The sequence below is a fragment of the Lytechinus variegatus genome, chromosome 2 (genome assembly GCF_018143015.1).
Source record: "Lytechinus variegatus isolate NC3 chromosome 2, Lvar_3.0, whole genome shotgun sequence".
Classification (NCBI taxonomy): domain Eukaryota; kingdom Metazoa; phylum Echinodermata; class Echinoidea; order Temnopleuroida; family Toxopneustidae; genus Lytechinus; species Lytechinus variegatus.
In genome coordinates, this window is record NC_054741.1 from 69,251,092 (window position 1) to 69,274,940 (window position 23,849).

Below are 23,849 nucleotides of genomic sequence, written 5' to 3' on the forward strand. Positions count from 1 at the left end.
CCCCTTAAGGAAACAAAACAGAAGAAAATTCCCTCGTTTCAGGAATTAGGGAAAAATTCCAATTTCTTTTGATGGCTTGAGACATATATTACATTTGAATTTTTTAAAGATAAAAGGAAACGAAGTAAGAAAATAATTTAATCATGAATTATTTCATGACATTTTGGGCTTCAAAGATCATTTTTAAAAGCTCGTGCATCATTTCTGTTGCTGTGTCTACATTTTCGAAGAAGGATAGAATCACTCATTACATGAATACGATATGTATATCTGTTTTATTGCAGTTTTCAAATCTTATATAGCATTGCAAATAGGGACAACATCTACTCCATATCAAAGCTGCATCAATACTTATACATGAAAAGTTGATTGCCTTTCGTTGATACACATCCCGTGTGTTTATACTAAACACACCCACGAATACCAGTATACGCACGTACATATACGCACACACTCACTCGTTCTACCGCACATCATTTCGCACAACTCCTCACCATCAAAAATTAAAAACTGCTCACAACACGCAAACATAATTATAGATGGTAAACTATCATTGGGAACCAATGATACAAACTAACTTTGGCAGATTAGGGGCAATTTTATAAAAAAATATTGTGGATTCTCAAACATGTCAAATGTTCATGTAGGTCCATCGGTCAGTAAATTGAAATATATAAGTCTGCGCAATCTTCTTAAACCTTCACCAGCTCACATCAGACATACTGGATCTTTTTATGATCTGTCATTGCCAAACCTCTTTTTTGTTGCTGTTGGTGACATAATGCATATTTTCTCCGCTCGTAGTGAAGTAGAGGTCAAAGTGCTAAGGAAAATGGCAGAAGTTATAGCATTAACTAAAGCAATAGTAGAAGGATATATGTAACCAGTAACGACATTTCTAAACACTCTTTCATCGGTTGGAAATAATAGATTTTGTCAACTTTTATCAGACTTCTGCTACATTGTCAAGCTTTTCTGTAGCCGTAAGTCAATGTTCTATCGTTTGAAAAATAATATAATTAAAATATATTTCACTAACAAGTTAATTTGAACAAAAACAGAGCAAAAATCCAAACAAAATATTACACTGAAACGTTATCAATTTTGTGGAACATAAAATCAAGGATGTTGCCATTTTGAAGTTCTCATAATTCAAATACATTATATGATAAGTAAATGAGACAGTCGGTATGACGGGCCGTTCATGCCATAAGCCGTCATTCATTCACTCACTCGAGCATGCTGAGTGAGTGAATGATTTGTACGATTTTACCAACACTCACTCGGGAGAGTGAATGATTGAAGAGTTTTATCCAATCAGAGAGCTAGAATCGTAATCGAGACCCCCTTACTGAAGTGGTTGTACATCCATTCGAGTGGTTGTACAACTACTCGAGTGAATGTACAACCACTCGAGTGAATGTACAACAACTCGAGTGAATGTACAACCACTCGAGTGAATGTACAACTTCAGTGAGGGGGGTCTCGATAACGATTCTAGCTCTCCAATTGAATAAAACTCTTCAATCATTCACTCTCCCGAGTCAGTGATTGTAAAATAAGTACAGATCATTCACTCACTCGAGTTGAGTAAATGAATAATGGCTTATGGCATGAACGGCCTGTCATAAGTCGGTGGTGTGACACATCCACTACATATTTTGCATATAAACTACTGGTACTATATTCTTGGTTTTTTTTTTGGAAAGATTGAAAAATGCTATGTTATTCTTTACATAGAGCTATGAAAATCATTTTTTCATAAAATACGAAATATGAAGCATAGATCCTACTCGCTTTCTCTGGGTAGATTGACCTGCATATGGGTCATTGCAGTGGGACCGGGAGCTGAGGAAGGTGTGGTGGATGTGGAAGACACAGGCTGAAGTTCAACCACCGTTGCCGAATTCGATTTTTGGCGTTTGTTACAGGTGTATAACACTGCCACAAACGAGGCGATGGTCAGCAGGAACAAGGAGACGCCGATGAAAGACATTATACCGACGATCCTGGATGAAGGGTAGGATGTGTACCAGGATGGCGGTAGCGTGTAGGTGGGACTTGTTGAATATCCTGCAAAACAATTCCATTTAGTATAAACAAAGTTTACCAAATCAAAGCCTTCTTGTAAAATATAATACACATGATTCGCAAACAACATTGACTTTAGCATTCGTGTAATATGAAGTAAATGTGCATTTGCGTTTCAATTACTAGATTAAACCTTTTGCAATTTTTGAAAACTTCATTAAAAGCGCACAATCTATCATACATGCAAATGCATGTGCATGAAATAAAGTCGGGGTGGCCTTTAGGGGCCGTGGATCCCGCCCCTCCCATCAAAAGGGTGAAATGTATTATTTTCCGAAAATTGCTCGCTCACTTGCAGTCTTTTAATATTTTTAGGAACTTTTTTTTATCCTGTTTATATGCCATGTCTAACTTACACCACTAACCAAGGTAAGAGATCTTTGTAAGAGATCATTTGACTATCTTCCATTTAATTTTTTTAACCATCTCAGTGCACCAGGACAATGACACCAGGACGTGATTCTTTCAAAACTCCTGCCAGACCATACTATAGCATCTCTTGATATTCACACATGAAATTGGAAGTGCAGGCTTACCGCATTCAACGCCTACGTCTTCATGATGACCACATGTCGAGGAATAACGTGACGTGACAGTGCAGGAACTTAAGGTTAACTCCCAACCGTAGCAAGTGACTCGTAGAATTGTAGGTCCCGATCCTTCCCCATAATAAGCATAGCCTCTCGCCACTGCGTTATCGGTGTTGTAACCAAGCTGGCGACATACAACCTCTGCTTCGTCATTATAAAATGAATTATCACAGACTGTGCTCCACTGGCCGTTGAACCAGATCTCCACTCGTCCCTCTCTTGGAGTACTGCCACCCACAAGACGTACACGGTTCCTATCATAGTAATCAATTGTTGTCAGCCACCAGAATGGATCATAGGTTGTGGAAGGGTAACCTAGAAGTACGACCAAAAAATTGCAAATGGGTTTCTAATGGTATTTTTGCCTATTACAACTTTGCAAACCTATATCTAATTGTCACTATAGGATGGAGATGTCTCTTCAAGAAGCACTTTCATTAGGGATGATTGCGTATTAGGATCTACCAGATACTTCGATTGTCGTCCGTGCAGGATGGTTTAGCTTTTATAGGTTGCATGCTCCATATTGTGATATCGGTTAATTTCACTAATTTTCGATATTTCGTTTAACTATTTTCTTCGCTGGCCCATTGCATCTCGTGCGCCCTTACACCCAGCCAACGGACCAGTAACTACGGTGTCACCTGCCATGGTCTATTACTTCATGACATGTGCACGAGTACCTCGGTCTTACAGTAATAGTCTGGATGATCGGTGCAAAATATAGCAAGAATTGTTCAGATTATGGTACAAGCATGAAATTTGGCTGACAGATAGAGTAAACAGTGCTGAACATTTTAGCAGAGGGTGCCAACCTGATCTCTCTTCGTATAGCAACATAACATATTTACCTTAGCAACCACCATTTTGGGGGTGTTATCTTCATCCAAAAAACAGCATTTTACTTCTAAGCGCCAAATTTACTATCACAATCAAGCAACGTTCCTATCGTCTACAGCAACAGTTGCTAAGCAACACATTTTCCATAGCAACTATAGTTAATATTCCTGAATACCACATCTGGTAAAAATATTTGAATGAAAATTGTTAGAAAATTGGTCAAAGTATGAAACCTAGGGGTAAAAACTATCTAATAAGCCTGAAAACATCAAAAGCAGTCCAAATAATCCTAATATCTGCATAATAATCGTATTTAGGTAATAAACCTACTTTTGATCTACAGGATGTGATTATATCTCTTCATACTTTTTACTCATACATGACAAATCTAACACACCAACAAAAGTCATCACCGGGTCATTGAAAGTTCTTACTATTAATATTTATTAGCATTTCGCCTGTTAAAAAAATGTGACAGGGTATTGTCACGATTGAAGTGGATGTACATGGAACACTGGGAAAGACAATTAAATTTTAGGGGAAGCTAAAATTTGATTGATAATTAGAACTAATCGCTCCCAAATGACAAAGCTTCATTGGGAAGCAACGGCGATTAATGCCCCACACACTTACTTGTCAGTAAAGTTTTGATATTATTTTCTGACTTGAATAGCACGTACAGTAGACCCGAAACAGCCTCAAGCATCATGAACAGTAGACATGAAACAGCTTCAAGCATCGACTGTACATGTACCACTTGTGAATATGTCACGAAGCAGTACATTTGTCGATTATACAACAAAATCTTTTAAGGGAAATTGTTATCTCTGTAATTGACACTTATCATTAACGCCGCATCCTACAAATCATGAAGATGAAGCAGTAAAATGCAAGATATTGTATGTTGTACCGGGTCATCAAAAAGTATGGATGGAAAATGGGAAGCAATGCGAAGGTGTTCGTTCAGAGCTTTGCAACCTGCTTAAAATGACTTCTTTCATCATTCTTGCCCATTATATTTGAGCATCTTTAAAAAAACACACTAATTATTCTAATTCCAAGTTTACTAGAAGCAATTTCCACTGTATGTTTCTCTTTTATTTAATCATAATACTGGGCACTTGATTCATTTATATAATTACCATGATATTTTGCAATAGTTTCTAGATGATGAAGAAAATAAGTGATTTATATCTACACTGCAAGTTTTTAAAAACTTGGGACTATGGGTACAATTTTAGCAAATTAATCGAACGTACATTTTATGTGTCGCACATGCCTTTTCAAAGTAGGGCATATATTTATTTCAGAATTTAAGTTAAGACTGGGTTAATCATAAATACGGGAAAACAAGACTACTGTGAAGCATGCAGTATGCTCGACAAAGAATATCACAAGCAACAGAGAAATACATCAAGAAAGTTACAGTCATCATCCTCTTCGATGGATGATGTTCATTGATGTTCATCAATCAAAATGTAAGAAACGTTTCTCTCCATAAGGAAATTATATTGCGAGGCAAGGTGGTAATTTCCATCTGCGTTGGACATGCCTCCAAGTATTGGAAGTATATGGAAGGAAGAAGAATCATATCAGAACTTAAAGCTACTGTTTTGTGGCCGAGTATGGATCGCATCCAGCCAACCTGATATCACAAGTGCTTCACATACGTAGGTGAGAAAGTCAGTTGCGCATAGAGCTATCAAGTCATGATCAATCTTGAAGCTGCAGAATCCTGGCCAAAATACCTGCAATGGGAACTAACAGGTCAAATCAACTTCTGCACAAGCTTTCAAGTCATGGATCCTGGAGCTGCAGGATTAATCCAGGTCAAAACACCTGGAAACAGAACGGACAGGTCCAAATCAACTTCTGCAGGATCGAGTCATGATAGACCAATCACATAACTGCAGGATCCAGGCCAACATGCCTAGAAACAGAACTGACAGGTCCAAATCAACTCTAGCAAGATCTTTCACGTCATAATTGGCATACTCAAGAGATTCAGATCCTAGATAAAAACAGGATTAAGATTCATCTTTTTTGGTAAGAGATAGATTTTCAGCTATCTGTGGCTAAAAATAAGGCATAACCTATTAAGATTAACACCTCTGGAGAGAATCAAAACAAGTTTGCCTCTTTAGCTCCAATCGCCCCATCAAAAATCAACATCGGATAACTTTACATTATTGATTGCTTGAGTGCTAATGGCAGTTCATGTGTATATAGGCCACTGTGGCCATTTTGAAATTAAAATTATAATGCCCCCCTGCTGGGAATATTGTTATAAAAGTTGTTGGCAATGACAATCAGACGGCAAATGTTGATGAAACCCTCTTCGGACATTAACTGGTCCAGGACATTGACTGGTCCAGTACCTGGACTGAGTCTCTTCGTATCCGTCTTGCAAATAAAAAAAAGAAATTTCAACAAAAACACGTGTGTTTCTTTTTCGTGATCGGTCTCCTGAACATTGGAAAGTGTATCAAACATCCAAAATCGGGGGGGGGGGGGGGGGGGAGCGAACACTTCAACTTCCCGCGGTGCGCTTGGTGCGTGAAAGGGGTGTACCCTATTATGAAAAATGTAATATTTTAGACCAGGGGCGGATTTTCCAAAAGGGGGGTGGAGCACACTTGGGTAAAAACTGCATATTTACATTACAAATTTTGATTATGGCTCTCAAAAGGGGGCACGGACCGGATGTACCTCCAGGATCCGCCAGTGTTTTAGACATTATTTAGGATGGGGGAAGCGTGACAATTTTTTTTGTTTACGACAGGGTAATCTGACAATGATGCAAGATCCCAAGTAACAACACTTGATAACAATCCAGCATAGAGGTGACGATCGGATGAGGTCCTTTTTGAAAGTCCATGGACGAGCATGGTGTCCACCTTGTAATTTCGCAATCTTAGTTTCCTGTTGAGGTACTACAAAATCTTGGTGAAGGTAAAACCATAGGAAACTCTGATTCATATTCATCCTTTTAATTGCCAATGTTGGACCTCACGCACTGGCGGATCCGGGGGGGGGGGGGCAAAGCCGGCCCGTGCCCCCTTTTGAGAGGCACCGAAATTTGTAAACTTAAGTAAAAACGCCGTTACAACAGAAATGTGCCCCCTTTGAAAGTGATGACCTCCTTTAATATTTGTTTTGCTTGTCAAAATTTTCCTCGCGAAAATTTGCTCCCCCCCCCCCTTTGGAAAATCCTGGATCTACCCGTGGACTCACGTCATGTTTTCGTTGCCATCCCAACTTCTTAATATTATTTACCCGCAACGATAGAGTAAATTTAACATAATGCCATACAAATAATGTTTTGATCTGAGCAAGTAATATGGTTTGTTTAAACAGCTATGTCGCAGTCAAGGGACCGATTCCAAACCTAACCGTGGTATATTATTGTCATTAGCCCATCAGTTACGATCGGAGTGGGCTCGGTTTTGTGGGTGTGACTGCGAAATGACGTCTAGTCAGTCTGTACTTGAGCCGATCGTTTATGTCACCCTGTATGGTATCAGCAGAGGCAGGGAGATATAGATTAAAATACATCCAAGGAGGAAATGATAATGACAATTATGGCGATTATCATGATTATGATTTACTACTAATAATAATTTTAACGATGTTAATAGCCATGATAGTAGTCCACCAAAATTCAGGCGGTGTATATTTAGGTGACTCGACATTTCATCCAGCGACAATTGCTCTGGATTAAATTGATAAGGTTAGGGTTGCAATAGGTTTTTTTTTAGGTTTAGGGAAAAGTTTCGGGTAGATTATATGGTGTCGAACTCAGGGTTGAAATTGGTCATTATTTTATTTCGATAAGTGTGTGAAGTTTAGAGCGGAGGAATTGTCGCCGGAGCAAATGTCATGGAACCATATTCATATTCATGCTGTGCGGATACGGGGCAGCCCAAACGCTGACTAATGTTTAAGAAAAATACCTATAAAACGGAGGCATGACAGTTAAAAAAATCTCGCAAGAAATGTCCCAAATGATCCGTATCTTGGTGCAGAATAATTTGCAATATTTATGAACATTCTGAAAACTACACTCGACATATTCGAACAGTAGATCAGAAAAAGTGGAATGATAAAGTAATTAAGGAAATTGGAAATAATGGTACATGTTCAATTTCACATTCCCTGGTCTGATCATCTCAATCCGTATACTAAACGTTTTAGGGCGATTCCATGCTCGAAAAATCAGCCATTTACACAACATTTTTCAACCTGCTGTCCAAATGAAAGAAGAACTTAAATTTGCTGTAAGGTAATATTAAAGTACTACTGGGTAGACATGCAAAAAACGACAACCAACAAAAATATGTTGCCCATAGGTGAATTAGAGCTTTAAATGTTGCGTGTCCTACGGGACATTTCTGCGTCCCGTATATAGGACACACATCATTTTCACCTATAATTTACCCATAATCATTTTTTTTTTATTAGTTTTTCACTATCCACTATACATGATATAGCTTTATCATTGACATAAAAGAATATTTTATTGCTCAAGCATTCGGCTAGGAAACTGGAAATTGTTGTCAAAATGTCCCGTACGACACGTATGGAATCGCCCTTTAGTGGTTTCAGTAGTAAAACACAGCCTTATTGAGGTTGTCTTAAGGATGTATTTGTTTCTTAATATTTGAGTTCTCAGAAGAGCGATTCGTCAAAAGAATTACATACTTTTGAAAAAACCTACCACACTCAACTCCAGCATCTTCAGAATGATCGCAGTATGAATAGGTAAGAGAACAGTATTGAACTCTAGTCTCGTGGCCACTGCAACGTAGCTTTCGGGTCGAACCTGTTCCTTGACCATAGTAAGCGTTGTGCCTTGCTACCACGTTGATGGTGTTGTAGCCAAGTTGCCGACATACCACCCTGGCCTCTTCGATGCCCCAGCCACTATCACAAATGGTATTCCACTGAGAGCTGTAGTATATCTCTACCCTCCCTTCGTTTTCATGACTTCCGCCAACAAGACGAATGTCATAAAAGTATTCTGAAGAAGATAACGTGGTTTAAAGACGTAATAGTCATAGTAAAAGTCATATTTATCAAATGATTCCATAATTATCATCGCACCATCATTGTAAATTTTCCCCGCTTCTTTTCCTTTGAAGGGTGTCGTCTAACCAGTTGATTTTTTTTAATGTAAAATATGAAAGTTATGACATTCCAAACTTTCGCCTAATGCCACAAAACAATTATTGTAGGCCTGTCCGGGAGGCCTGTGCATATCCTGGGCCCCATTGCATAAAAGCTACTTTGCTATCCAATGGTATCTGTCAAGGAATCCTTCATTTCGATTGGCTGTTGATTGGGTTATGTCACCATGCTAGTTACCATTGGAAGGCAGAGATACCATAAGAGTAACTTTTCTACAACTGGGTCCTGGTCGAACTTCATGAACTTAGGGAACCGATGATGCCATCCGCACTGCAAAAGCTCCGGTGTTGATTTACCACCAGCCCGGAATCTATATTCACACCAGAGAAGTATTAAAACAACACCAGTTTGGAATCAAACCCGATGCTGTTTTAATACAAATTGGTATATATGGATTTAGACCAAAACCAAACTGGTGTTGTTTAACACTTCTCTGGTGTGGACATTATAGATGAGCACATCCTGGTCGGTGTATAAACAAATGAGGAGACTGATGATGTCATCCTCTCACTATTTGTTTTGTATTTTATTGTATGAAATATTCTAATTTTCTCCACTTTGTCAAGTGAAACAATGATTAATTCATCCATGAACATGTGGAAATATATGGTTCAGTCAAGTTGGTCCTTATTGTCAAATCTGTAAAAAATATTTCAAACAATAGAATACAACAGAAATAGTGAGTATAAAGGGACATCATCAACTCTCTCATTTGCATATCACTCATTTGTGAAAAAATATAAAGTGAGATACTGTAGCTTTCTTACTTGACATCCGATGTCGATGACATTTTAAGCATTAACCATATTTGAGTTTTCTCTGGTATTTAAATCAACTTTCTAGGTGGATTTCCCTTAAATGACTGTTTCCAAGGAATATGAATATTTTAAGTATATTGGTTATGATCCAGTATTGCGCAGCGGTTTTGGTCAATATAAATTCTCTATTATACTTTATTTTGGGAAGGGTGGGGAGGGCGGCTCCTTTTTTGAATCCGTGTTTTATAAATAATTTCGCCGTACAACACCTCGCCTATCTTGGTTAAAATTTGATATTCCTATAGCAAAATATCTAGATCTATCAGTTTTCTATGTGCATAAAGATAAAAATGATTAACTTAAATTAATGTTTCAATGACCAATTATGATTAATTGATTATCGTGTCTCCGTTTATGAATAACAAAAAATGCAAGAGAAAGAGCCAAACTGAAACGAGAATAAAAAAGGAAAGAAAGATCTTCAGATTATTTAGAAATTCGGCCTAAATCATTTATTTTTTAATAGTATATTAAATACCTTCTAGTGAATAATGATTCACGGGCTCCCTGTATATAACGATCAAACACGCGAACTATAGCATACATTAGAACACAACAACGACAAAAAAATAGATAAAAAAGAGAGTTTGTGTGCATTCACATCCATTGCTTTGACTGTTTCGATCAACTCTTATAACTTAACGAAACAAACTACCACTGTATCTGGTAAAGTAATAGAATAAAACGAGACAGTAATGAGAGTTATTGGGAAAAATGCTTACGACCACGGCAGACTTTCAATAATAATATCATGAGAAGAAATGTCGAGGCAAATCGCACGCACCCGAACGGCACCATCTTGGTTAGAATAGTATATGTTTATGGTATACAAGCAAGCTACGTGCAGTAGAAGGGTCGAAACCAAACAGGGACGAAAAAAGAGAGGACGTTTCGTGACGACATAACTGTGGGCGGCTGCAGCAGGGTAATTCTAGTGGCGGGAGGATGACTGAGTGGTAGTAAAATAGTGACAATATCATGATACTACTAGCAATCCCGCCAGAAACCCACCACCACCCCCATCCTCACCAATACTTTACACTACTATATGAACGTGATAATCATAATAACATCATCAAGGTTGCAACTTGTCTCGGTCGGGACTCGGGTAAACGATTTTTTTTTTTAATTGACGCTGTAAACTGAAATAAATGTTCGATTCCCAATTTTCTTACTAAATTGAAAAGTTCTTGCATTATAACGCCATGCAGACGCAGATAGTTTCTCCACAAGTCTTTACGATTCGTTACTTTATTTAGTTTATCATTAGTTTATACATTTATCTATTTCTTTTCATTCAAATAAGAAAAGAGAAGTCTCCTAACGCTGTAATCATCACAAACGAAAATCTTTATTCAGAAGTAATATTTTGGTAATCTTCATGTGCATGTCTCTAATTTTAATTTTTTTTCTGTTTTCTTCTTCCATTTTAATAAGTAATTGTCTTCTTTTTTGGCCTTCTACCATGTCTACCGTACTTCATCGTCTAGTTATCATCTTCAGATTTTATAGACTCCTGTCATTGTTCTTATCCTCCTGCATCCTTTTCCCGCGTTTTCCCCGCTCCGCCACTTCCCTATATCTGTTTTTCCCAATAAACATATGGCAGTGGAAAGGCGGTCGCCCCATCACCCCCTCGGCCTCTTGAGCTCCTACCAAGTATTATACCAAAACTGTTCTCTACAGTGGTATATTGATAAATCGAATCATAGAGCAAACTTTAATGTGGCGAATGCAAACAGAAACTACATAAAGCAGACCCATTCGGTACGGTCGTGTTCTATGTCTCTTATGTTTTTCTTGGTAGCAAGAACTGCTACCAAGAAAAAAAAACAAGAGAAAAGGAAAGAGAAGGAAAGATAAATGGGTGAAATATGATATCATATTTTGAATATTGCGTAAAAATGTATCACAAATTGGTTGTTTGTAATAAAAATATTGAAATTTTTGCTCGCAGCTTTGTATAGATTTTATGTGATACGCCATATCTTGCCCCTTAGAAATTGTCGGCTATAGCACCACTGCAAAACGACCAAGCTCCCCAAAACATTCCTCTCTAGCATCTCCCTGCATTCTATAGTGCGTATCAAAAAAAAGGTAATCCAAATTTAGAGAGTTGATATTCAAAGCTTACTTAATTTGATAATTTTAATTTACATGAACCTGAAAGAGGAACTTCTCAGCTTTTGATTGATACCTTACTTTCACCACTGATGCCACGAATGACCAAATAAATTGATCTGAAAGACAACAGGTACATATTCCATTTTTTGCAAGTTTTGGTAAAATGGGTGACATAAATAACTGATGGTTTGCAGACTCAAGTTCATTAAAAGTGATTTCTTTTACAATGACAAATCAAGTCATTTCTTGAAATGATGATTAGACATGTCCTCCTCCCCTTTGCACACAAAGCCTGCAGCGACGGACCATGTCCTGGAAAGCTCGTCTCACCATAGCCGGGTCATTTCGCAAAGCATCCACTTCATGTCGAATTCGGCCCTGCAAATCGTCAAGATCTTGGGGAGGAGTTGCAAACACCTTGTTTTTTAAATGTCCCCAAAGGATCGGGCGATCTTGGAGGCCATTCTACCTCATGGTTTAGGGCAACGACTCGATCTCCAAAGAGTTCTCTGAGTCGATCTCGGACAGCGATGAGACGATGTGCAGGGGCACCGTCTTGGATCCACCAGAGCTGTCTGAAAACCTCTCGAACTTGTCTCTCAAAATGTTCCTCTAACCGTGGCAAGACGTCCTCATTGATCATCTGCAAGTTCACATGACCAGTAACATTTCTTCGAAAGAAAAAAGGTCCAATCACTTGCCCACTGCCACACAGTCCAACCCAGACTGTCCATTTTTGACGACTCATGTTAACCTCATAATTGATTTCTGAAGGATGTCTTGCCAGTGCATATTCCAAAACATTGTGTGTATTGACCTTGCCATCCATGGAAATCGCAGCTTCGTCACCTACAATGATATTCCGAATAAAATTGACATCTCACTCATGGTGGCCTATTAACCATCAGGCAAATGCCAGCCTCCTGGGAAGATCACCCTGCAAAAGCTGATGGCGCATGTGTATCCGATATGGATGCCTGTGAAGGTCCAGTCTTGTTATTCTTTTAAAGGTTGCCGAAGGCAATCCAATTCCGTTTCGTCTTGCGCTAGTGTCCCTGGAATGTTCCAAAAGCTGTTGCCTTACTGCTTCAATGTTCTCCTGTGACCGCCCTGTACGCCTCCTTCCAGATTTGCCCTTATTGCGATTAAGGCTGGTCCCGTGCTCCTGGTATTTCCTAACGTTCGCCCAGATTGTTTTGTTTGCTGGAGGCCCTCTTTCTGGTAAACGTTCCCTAAAAGCTTCTCGAGTCCTCTGCAAACTATGTGTTTGGTGAAATGTGGTCACCAGGAAGCTTCGCTCTCCAACTGTAAGTTGAACCATTTTTCCAAGAATAGTTGTGTAGAACAAGACCAGAAGTAACCCACATAAGCTACTACAGACTATCAGTCTGAAACATGAGGAAAGCAACCCTTTCCATTTGTTTCATTTGTGTATTCATTACTATCAAATCCTACAAAATGCTATTCAATGTAGCCATGTTCGAAGACAAAGAATTCAGCCAGCCCAGGCCTCCGTAAAAGTTCTTAACTCAGCCCTTGCCCTTTCATCTAGCTTACAAAAACTTGCAAAAAGTGGAATTTGTACCTGTTGTCTTCAGCACTGATTCATTCGGTCAAGCATAATTTCAGTGGTACAAATAGGGTATCAATGAAAAGCTGGGAAGTCCCTCTTTCATATTTAGGTATATTAAAATAGTGAAATTACATAAGCTTTGAATTTAAACCCTCTAAATTTGGATTACCTTTTTTTTGATACGCACTGTATAGGCCTACACATCCCTCGCAATGATTAACTATTTGACTCGATGATGAAATTTAATTGGAATCTTTTAGTATGGTTATAGTTATCGTTGGACGGCTATAAAATCTTGGAGGAAGATCGGGGGTGGTGGCATCTAGTCCCCAAGTCAAACATAATTATTATGTATACAATTACTAATGGTGTCTGAAAACAGTTAGGAAGTGAGCCCGAATTTTTAAGGGACTGAACATAGCATATGGGTTGAAATATTCAGGGAGTTGCAAGTGGGCATAAAATGTGACCTTTTTAAAATGAAAATCTGATTTTTAAAATTTCAACATGATATACCAATTTTTCCCCCTCGGTCCTATTTTTTTAGAGTTCCCCAAGCCACCCTCTCCATCTCTGTATAGGAAAGGGCCAAAAAGCTACCGTCTCTTACTATTTGGAAGGCGTTTTGCTAGAGCAGAAGAATGTTCCTTTTCAAAATTTAAATTCGTTACGAGATAAAACCAACAAAAATATAAGCCTCTGTGGTAGATGCGATCCATAAAATCCGATTTGTGTGGGTAAAATAAAGAAAATAGTGTTTATTCGATAAATCACAGTCAGCGCCTGTAGATAGCAATGATCAAAATAATGACAACTTGTAGTCAGGCAGTCAATTTGAGTTTAAATAGGTTTATTCAAGAATATAAGATGTTATAATATACACTTCAAAGTAAAGAAATGAATCTGGAGGTAAATGATTGCAGGAAGCATTTGGCACAAGAAGAATATTGTGTGAGTGTGGTATATCTAATTACTTCGATTTGGTTCGGTATTCGTATTACCCAGATAAAATTTGCAGCACATGTAACAACGCAATCAAACTGAAGAAATATCTAATGATAAGAGAATATATATTTCTTTCATACCTTTCCTTGTAATGCCCTTGACAGTAAAGAATTTTACGAAATATATGAAAATAAAAACATAAAAATAGAGACATAAAATATGTCTCGATGGTGATAGAACAATGTACACATAAGGGGCTTATCTATATACATTGAGTAAAATCAGGATTGTTGTTTAAAGGACAATGTTTAGTACATGGTGAAGAAATGAAAAACATAAAGAGAATCGTAGAAAAATGATGAAAGTCTTCAGATTCAGTCATTAATTATTTTATTGTTCTATCGGTTGAAATTTTGTATCATTAATTTTGTACAGCATACAATGCTTCAAGAAAAAAAAGGGGTTGAATGTATCGAAACCATGTAATTATTTGAAAAATAATTAACAGAGCGATAATGCTGGTCAATCTCACATACACATGGACTGCAACACTTGATCTGGGAACGAATACTACAATAACGACATAGTGCAAAGATAATAATGCCTAACTCAGTTATTAAGACAGTATTATGATACTTTAGAAATACGGACACTCGTCGGCCCTTGATATTATCCCTCCCCCAGGTGTTAGAATTCAGTATTGAGAAATGGATGAAATAAAGTCACGTGAAACGATTTGCAGGTTTCTTTACAGGTAGGTCTACTTCTGGAGGGAATCTCTCCACGCGTAAATCTTAGCATGGATCTCATCGAATGCTGGCTGGAGTTTGGCCTTCACTCTCTCAAAGTATGCCTTCAGTTTGGGATTGTCTTTCAAGATGTCGCGACCGTTCACGGTGAATTGTGAAAACTGAGGATACGATAAAAACAAGAGAGATATAGAACGTCGATTAGATTAGACAGGGAAAAGCATCAGACAAAAAACCTTAAAACAATCCAATGATAATTATTGAAAGACTACCAAGGTGCCGAGATTCAATATAAGGGCAGATAATGATCATGATGGTGGTGAATGTCACGTAATCGATTCCGAAGCGTTTTGATAAATATATCGTTCTGAAGAGAAACCGAGGGGATAAAACGTTCAAAATGCAATCTGCTAAAGGCCTGAACTAAAGGTTAGCTCATTTCTTATCTGACTTCCATGAATACATGGCACCGCTGCTTTTTTTTTTTTAAATAATTTTTCTTCATTCATCTTTCCTCCTTTTCTTCCTCCGTTTTTTCGTTTTCATTTCTTTAATAATCAATCATCAACCCTTTCTCCGTGATTATGGCAAGGCTTATGGCTGATATCCAAATTGTGGCGTTGTGTTTGTGCAGTATCTATTGATTCCGTTGATATTTCGTTGATTACACAGATTAAAATACGGTAGGTGGCATCTATTTGTTGACCACACTCGTGACAGTAAATGTGAACTCAAATTGAGCATTTTGTGTCACGAGGACAAAATAATAAGAACCTCAAACCCTAAATATTATGAACATTCAGTACAGATACCATAAAAAAGGTTAAAAATCAAAACAGATCATGTGGACCAATATGCAATGATATGTGCATCCTAGAAAGGACAAATGCTTGAATCAATATTTTTGACAGTATGAACTGGATCATACACTTGAAGCAGTATGGTAAAGCACTTTATTCGGCCTATATCTATTTATTTTCCATGACCAATCGTCCACGGCAAATTCATGTTTCGTTTACTCTCCCCATCACAAAATCATTTTCAGGTCAAACCTACAAGACAGTACATCAGCATTACATCATAAAAATATCACGTTACCTCTTCCATCTAGCGTGTCAAGCCTATCCAGATAAAGGGAGATTTCAACTTAAAAGTTTGTGCTGGTGGATGTTGGTGTCAAAAGCATACCTTCCAGAGCTCCAAAATAAATGATAAAAGCCTGATTTGTATTTGCAAAAATGGCTCTTAAAAATCAGTGATAAGAGGGAATTATTCCAAGCTTATTCCTTACTTAGTGCTGTCCGTGGCGTACGCATGATAGTTAAGAGGGGGGGTCAAGATGAATGAATATTGACAACTCTCCCCCCCAAAAAAGGTCTTCGCTACAAATTGTAGGTCGTTTCATATCCCCAAATAAATTTGACCACCCCCTGCGTATGCCACTGGACGGCTGTCCCGGTGTAAATATGCACCAACACCCAAAATCAACACCGGAATTTAAATAACCAGTGCATTACTTATACATTACCTCACAAACAGCCATTATATCAGCGATAGTTATCTCCTTTCCGCAAAGGAAATTATTATCTTTAAGGAAGCCCTTCTCGATCTTGTCCAGACTCTGCTTGAGGTTCTCAGCGTCAGTCTTCACCTTTTCCTTATCCATCGGCTTCCCACTGAAAGCGGGAACTAGAACCTGAAGAAACAAAATCAAACATAAGAAAATTAGTCATGACGATGACTTCAACTTCAACTTCTAGTGCTGGTCACAAAAGTTTGCTAACATCTTTTGGGTACAAACGGTGATTTCGTTGACGACAATAATTGAAATAGATAATTTCCGCACTATCGACCGTGGCTGGTCTATGCCATTTCTTTTATTTTTAGAATGTATATCGAATGCTACGAAGGGAAAGCTCATGCGACATCTTCTTTAAAAAGTATAGGATCACACATCACACCATGCAGGGGGCCGTTTCATAAAGCTGTTCTCAAGTTAAGAGCGACTTTAAGAACGTCTGGTGAACCCTTCTTATACACGCTAAACAATCGCCTATTCAATACCATTTACCACAAGAAAGGATCACCAGTCGTTCTTAAAGTCGCTCTTTACTTATGAACAGCTTTATGAAACACCCACCCGTTTAGATGCGGTCACTGCCGCGCGCATTGCTTCGTTGGGCAAGCGCAATGTTTTAATTCACTAAAAAGCGATCTGGCCAAAAGCAAAGCTAGGGCTCTGATTGGATCAAGCTATTTGTCAAAACGCCGTTTAAAACGCCATCTAAACCTGCGATCACTCCTTCCGTGATTATCCTAATGGAAAATGGGACAGTTCATTCCAGAATAGTTGCTCAAGAACTTGTAAAACAAACTGGCTTGTATATGTTTTTTTTCTATACCTCAGCCACGAAGAGGGCAACACATTTACCCCTCGTTCCTGTATGGTGGAAGGCAATGTATTCATCAACACGTGCCCGGGCCTTTGGGTCCTTTGGGTACCAAGATTCCTTGAATTTACCGTCACACTTTGCAGCGATATAGCGGAAAATGGCCACCCTGAGAATAGAAGAAAAAAAAACACATTGATATAACAATTTAACCTGAATAGCATCAAAACAATGTTTCGAGGACGGATGTTTCAAGGCTGCATCTACATGCCTTTCACTGGCATCTACGTTATACCAAGAAGGACAGTCACTAATGTAAAAACGAGCTTACGTTTCTCCGAGGTAGAAGTCGCCATCTTTGAGTCCTGGGACGGTGAGAAGAGGGAACTTGTCAGCGTACTCTGGTTTCTTGTGCTCTCCTGAAAATAAAGGTGTAAACACATTATTTATTCTCCGATATATAGTAGGGAATAATTTATCTTGTTTGTGTAGCTTTACATAATGTGTTCATGCTGGCATAATATATGTTCAAAATAGGGACCGGACATGGAGGCTCAGTGGTAGAGCGTCCGCCTCATGAATCGGTCGTGAGTTTGATCCTCGGCCGAGTCATACCAAAGTCATATAAAAATGGGACCTTCTGCCTTCTTGCTAGGTGCTCAGCATTTAGACTGGAGAAGGGTATTCATAGTATATTATGTTATGCAGGGCCTGCTGGAAGAGCAGTCTCATGATTGAAGTGGCTACCCTGGGTAAATAAAACGTTGTTGTTTTTATTATTAAATTTTTGTCAACCATATCATCAGTTTTCTTATTTGTGTTCTAGTTTTAATAAAGAATACCATTCATATCAAAATGATTGGAGCATCATTAATTTAGTTCTCTAAATGTTTTTTCAAGTTTACACCGAGTCTTGCTTCTAAAGGCTATAACTTAAAGTTCTAAATTTTTTATAACAAAATAAAGTGAAATATCAAAATAATGAATAATATCAAAAGATTTGAGACCAATTAGCATACTTTTATAGTTCTTGTTCTTAGAATAGATAATAATTCAAGTTAAAAAGGCCAAATTTTATGTAATTAAGCTAGGGTTACATCAAAACTGAATTCTCCCGAATAAACTCTAACCGATTCTGCCTGAATATGGCCTGGTTCGGATGGATTCGATGGTTTCGGAACCTATTTGTCTCTCATTCGGGGAGCTCCCCGAATGCTATTATCATTAGAGTATTCTTGACATGCATTATGTGTTTTCCTTTTGGTCCCGCTTTTATCGTATTTTTAAGAAATCTGACTTATATTGATTTTATTCAGGGCCGTAGTCTTTCTTGAGAGGCGTCTTTTTCAAGCCTTTGTGCTTATGACTGTCCCCTTCCATGCAATGATTGTTTGTTATTTTACCGTGAAATATTGTCAATATTATGTTTTATGAATACTTTTTTTGCATGGAAATAAAGAATCAATCAATCAATAGAGACGAATGCGTCCCGAATAGGTCCCGATTCAGGACAGGATCGCCAATTGACTTGAATCAATTTTGGCCATGGCGGAAAAAAATCCGAATGCCATCCGAATAGTGGCAAAAATCGAGACAATATCAAGCCGACTGTGACCAGATTGATCCGATTACAGCCGAATGATGGCCAGAATAGGAACGAATATGGCCAAATGCGCCGAGCTCGGACCGTAACGCAAAATACGATAGGTCCAAATCGGCCCAGTATACTCTGAATGCATCCTCCAATCCAACCGAATATCATCCGAATAATCTCAAATGTGCCCCAAATGAAATTTGTTGTGGTCACATTCGAAAGTATTTTTGAGGGTATTTGACTGGTTTTGAACATTTCAAAGCGAACCGAATTTTTGCGCGAATATTCCTAAATCCCTTCCGAATTTTCTCGCATAAATCCAAGTTTAAAACCAAAAATGGTTATAATAATAAGTAAAACATTTTTTTAACCCTGGAAACCAATTAATGATAATATACTAGGGCAATGTTAAACCAAATAATCATTACATATAAAAAACAACAGCTATTAGAATGAACCGAAATGAAATATTCTTCACCGATTGGTCCTCCAAAATGTGGTTAATATTCCAATTTATTTCTACATTGCATGAATGTGTCTATCCTAAAACAGCGTTTTAGTGTGGATGATATTTTACTTTTTCCCTATGCATAAAATAATTTGATTTGATATCATATTCTAAAATGATATTTCGCAAACCATTTTCTCGGCCTACTGGAATTCTGATTTCTTTCCTTAAAACTAAATTTGGTCGGGATGTCGACCCAAATAAAAATGACTATTGGTTCATTTGTTATAAAATCACTTTCATGGAGTGGGTTGAAAATTTCAATATGTAATCTGTGTTTGTCGCTTTCTGATAAGATCACTTAATTTGAAAATTAAAACTTCAAGCAGCCCTTTATGCAGAATGGAACAACTACATCACTGAAAAATTGAGATGTATATATATCCCAAAATGTAAATTAAACATTTTACAAAGAATCAAATGAAGAAAAGTTTAGTCATCGCTGTTTTTGTTTTTAAAGATTGGAATTTTAGATGAGACTTAAATTCGTATTTGTATTTCTTCTCACAAATGATCGGCCACAATTACAGGCTTGGGTTTGCTCTGCCTTGCAAAGGGAAATGTTTGTAAAAGATATTACGTGCACCCATCAGTAACTTCTTAACCCCAGCTTGTTATAGCAACACTAAACACTGCTAAACAGCCCCGGTAAACAGTTCTCTTACACGCGTTATAAGTAGCCCTTTAAACAAATATTAAAACACTCATATTGAGCTTGTTGAGATCGGGATGATTAAGCAATTATTGAACCTGTCTTATTAATTATGTTATCAGAATAACAACGAGAGAGATATACGATTCATTTTGTTTGAGTCCATGGTACGTATATCCACTCCGGGTATCCACAAGCTGACAAACCAAATATGTAGTAGGCAGGTAGGCCTACATCTTTCGGAAAAGGCAAGCGGGAATTCCATGGACCCTACTGTCCATGGACATAGCTTTTCGACATGCACTCATCGAATACGTCTTTAGCCTATGACACTTTTTTTTATTCAATCGTATCACGTATATTTAAATGTCCACAGTGAAAATAAGGGTAATCGGCTAAGTTCTGTGGGTACAAGGGCTTCCCCTCGTTATTTAGGGTATATTTTTCCCCAAAAAGGCTTTTTTTTAAGACTAGCCAAACGTGTTTAGGGTATGTTTTTCCCATTTGCTTTTTCCCCGATTTTGGCGACAACTTGTTTAGGGGCCAAAATATGTAAATAAAGCCCGCGAAAACTTGTTTAGGGGGTTGTTTTGCACACAGAGACAAACTCGTTTAGGGGGTATTTGGAAATTACTTGGTCACGCGTGTGTACAGCAATATATTTGACTGCTCCCCCTCCCCCCGGGGGTATTGTATGTACACTGGACAGGACTGAGATGACCATTAGGCATGACAAAGCGATTTCTTTTCAAATGTGCCCGTGCTTTTTGTTTGCTCACTTCAAAGCTTTCAATCATAACGGCGTTGGGGTTATCGATGCGAATGACTTGGCATTTTGCACAATATGCTTGGAGAAAAAGAAAAGGTTTATGGTATTGAAAATAAAAATGACACAACTTGAAATAAAATGAATGAACGAAAAGGAGAAGGTGCAATTAAGTATAAGTTCGACGTTGATCAGCGAGGCCTTTTGATTACCCCCGACGGGAGGGGGGGGGTCAAATGTATTGATGTACATAAACATGTTTTTCGCGGGCTTCTTTTACACATTTAGACCCCTAAACATGTTGTCGTCAGAATATGACCCCTTAAACAAGTTTTGTCTGCTTCCTATAACTATAAGCTTAAATAGACAAAACTATAGTCATATGGGTATTGGTTCATTTTATGCCGATTTTATTTTTGTATATTTGTAAAACCCGACTAGTGAGGAGATCGAGCTTCATAACAGAAACTAGTTTTTCTTTTAGTCATCCTCAGGCACTAGTCGGTGGTAATTTCTTCTCTTGTACATATTCTTGTTGTCTTTTGCCTGGAAATAGAATAAATAAATACATAAATTGGGGTTAAAATACCACAATCGGGAATAACCCAAACACTTTTCAGAAACGAGGAGGGAAAAGTTTGGGGGAAAATACCCTAAACACGTTTGGCTAGTCTTAAAAAAGAAAAAAAAACTTTGGGGAAAAACAAATACCCTATACGTTTGACCCCGCGACTGACCACTGACCAGTCTTTCAAAACCACCTTTAAAAACTTTTTTTTGTTACCCTTAACGAGTGCAACCACGGCCCGTGTCACAAACTGAAAAAACACCCTTTAAATCGCGTTTCTTTTTTTGTCACGCGTGTACAGCAATATTTGACTGCCCCCGCCCCGGGAGAATTACCTTTTCAAGATTGCAAAATTTACGACCATTTCTCTATAGAGATGATACATGATTATACAATGTTTTTGACTGTATGATTAATTAGAGAAAAAACCTGTTGCATTACATCAGAGATAAACCTCCAAGAATTTCTATATGAAGTTACCTGTACCTGAAGTTGACAAGGAATGATAAACAGGGGTTACGAAACCGGGGGTGGCATCAGCCCCTTCTTTATTCAATAAACGTTTACAAAAACGTAAAAATTGCCATCTGATTGTTTTTTTGCAAGTCATGCACATTCCCTTCTAACCGTTCCGCTCCACCACACCTGATTGAGACGGGGGGGGGGGGGGCGGCGGGTAGGCATCGATTATTATAAAGATTACTTTGCGTGTTACTTTTAAGTTTCCAAGACCAATCTAACGTAAAATTCAAAACTGAAAAAGAGATTATGGTGGGAGTATCAAACAGTGAGCTCTGGAGTGGAAAGGATCGGAATTGACTAGGCCCTAATAAAAATGTTGATAAATAATATTGGGCAGTAGAAGCACGTTTTAACTTTACGTATAATCCAGGTCTAGAGAATCGAATATACCTCGAATTGAGTCATGGACCTAGTATGCAGGTTCCCCATCTAGACGTTCCATGCTAATTCTAAGATAAAATCATACGGATAATTAAGAAAGTACAACAGTTGTCACGTTGTAGATATTGATCATTTAACATAAAACACATGTCATACCTGGGGTATCATACGATCGGGGGGGGGGGGGGGGGGCAGGGTGGGGGAGAGTATTACAATAGGAATTTTCTAGCAGCTACAGCCATCATACCTCTGTGTCAGCTATTGATAGGACCTGTTTGTGGAATAGCATGTATATGAGCGCGAAAATCAATCGAGGGCATTAAGATACTTGACAATAATTTTATAAACATATCATAATAGAAGAGCATACCTGTAAATAGGTCGACATATTGCAGCTCATGTGGAATACCAGTCAACTTGAGAAAGATGGCCAAGGCGCGGCATGGCTGGGATCTCAGATCAACAAATAATTGGATAGTCATGGTGGTGATATCTTAACTTGGACTATGACCTGTTCTCACTGCACTGGTACTGGTGTACGTGTCGCTTCCCTCTGTCTCTCTCCACATCTGACTAACACAGTAACACGGCCGTCGATTTTCTATTCCTACAATTTAATTCCCTGGATCGGACTGTTTGCTTTAGCCCCTGATGTATGGGGCAGTTACGCAACAAGTGAACATGCAAAATACGACAAAGCATGAAAGCCACAAAGTGTTATTTTTGTTGTATAATGTGGGCGTATAACCAGTTAGGCCGATTCCTTTATTTTCACTTGTTATATCAGAGGTATTGAGCCATTGTACTGAAGGAGGCAACTGAATAAATGGATCTATCATAGATTGTTGGGGGGAGGGGGGCGGTGCCTTATTCCTGACTATTTCAGGCGAGGCATATTTCCCGTATCTCCATGCTTACATATTTCTTCGCCTTGCCCCTTAAGAATCTTGGCCCTACATGAACTTTATGAACTCTTAATGTGAAATTTGTGGTTCTGATTGGCTGAGAAGCATCCCTAGTCGTTACTATGGTTACTGTCAGAGTGGCAACATCTCAGTGTCGACTGAGATGGAGCCCCGTTTAATTGGGTTGCACAGGCCTGAAACATTTCCCATAGACTCATGTGTTAAAGTGGCAATTTAAAACACTAATTATAGATAAGGATGAAATTCGAGGGTCGAATGTTTACTACCAGTGGATAGGAGATATATCTGGCATTCCATATCTGACCAGAAAAGTACATCGACCGGCTCATTTTAGAAATAAATCGGCAATTTATGAAGGCTACGCTTAACAGGATCAAATTCAGCACCTGAGACAGTAAAATAGCCCTTATTCTTCTGCCAGTCAAACTTAGTTCCAAACATAGTGATATATCTTCCCAGTGCAGGAAAAGGAAGTTCAGTAGTTTCCAAAACTGAAATCAGTGTTACATGGACAATCACACTCATTCCCTTTTGTCAGTCAGGGGTTGGCTCGAATAAATAGAGAGATTTCAGGCGCGCCGGAACACTTTCAGTTTTGGGGGGGCAAAATCCCGACTGAGGGGGC

General features: G+C 38.4%; 2 protein-coding genes across 2 annotated transcripts; both read right to left on the reverse strand.

Moving 5' to 3' along the window:
• Positions 1 to 1,709: 1,709 nt before the first annotated feature.
• Positions 1,710 to 11,193, reverse strand: LOC121408808 (deleted in malignant brain tumors 1 protein-like). The gene is made up of 4 exons (XM_041600463.1): positions 10,249 to 11,193; positions 8,239 to 8,541; positions 2,628 to 2,996; positions 1,710 to 2,073 (listed from the first exon to the last, which is right to left on the reverse strand). Exons 1-4 carry the CDS (start codon positions 10,322 to 10,324, stop codon positions 1,790 to 1,792), a joined length of 1,032 nt encoding a protein of 343 aa, XP_041456397.1. The 5' UTR covers positions 10,325 to 11,193; the 3' UTR covers positions 1,710 to 1,789.
• A 2,875-nt stretch (positions 11,194 to 14,068) lies between these two features.
• On the reverse strand, positions 14,069 to 22,922 carry LOC121408810 (glutathione S-transferase theta-1-like). The gene is made up of 5 exons (XM_041600465.1): positions 22,669 to 22,922; positions 17,639 to 17,726; positions 17,320 to 17,476; positions 16,446 to 16,613; positions 14,069 to 15,078 (listed from the first exon to the last, which is right to left on the reverse strand). The coding sequence occupies exons 1-5, from the start codon at positions 22,778 to 22,780 to the stop codon at positions 14,929 to 14,931; spliced, it is 675 nt and encodes a 224-aa protein (XP_041456399.1). The 5' UTR covers positions 22,781 to 22,922; the 3' UTR covers positions 14,069 to 14,928.
• Positions 22,923 to 23,849: the final 927 nt, after the last annotated feature.

Coding starts and splice junctions, on each gene's coding strand:
- LOC121408808 (XM_041600463.1), bottom strand. CDS start 10,324: ATGGTGCCGTTCGGGTGCGTGCGATTTGCCTCGACATTTCTTCTCATG. Junction 8,542..10,248: donor ATTGAAAGTCTGCCGTGGTC/GTAAGCATTTTT, acceptor TATCTTCTTCAG/AATACTTTTATGACATTCGT. Junction 2,074..2,627: donor AGACGTAGGCGTTGAATGCG/GTAAGCCTGCAC, acceptor ATTGTTTTGCAG/GATATTCAACAAGTCCCACC.
- LOC121408810 (XM_041600465.1), bottom strand. CDS start 22,780: ATGACTATCCAATTATTTGTTGATCTGAGATCCCAGCCATGCCGCGCC. Junction 17,727..22,668: donor ATATGTCGACCTATTTACAG/GTATGCTCTTCT, acceptor CTTTATTTTCAG/GAGAGCACAAGAAACCAGAG. Junction 15,079..16,445: donor ATATAATGGCTGTTTGTGAG/GTAATGTATAAG, acceptor TCGTATCCTCAG/TTTTCACAATTCACCGTGAA.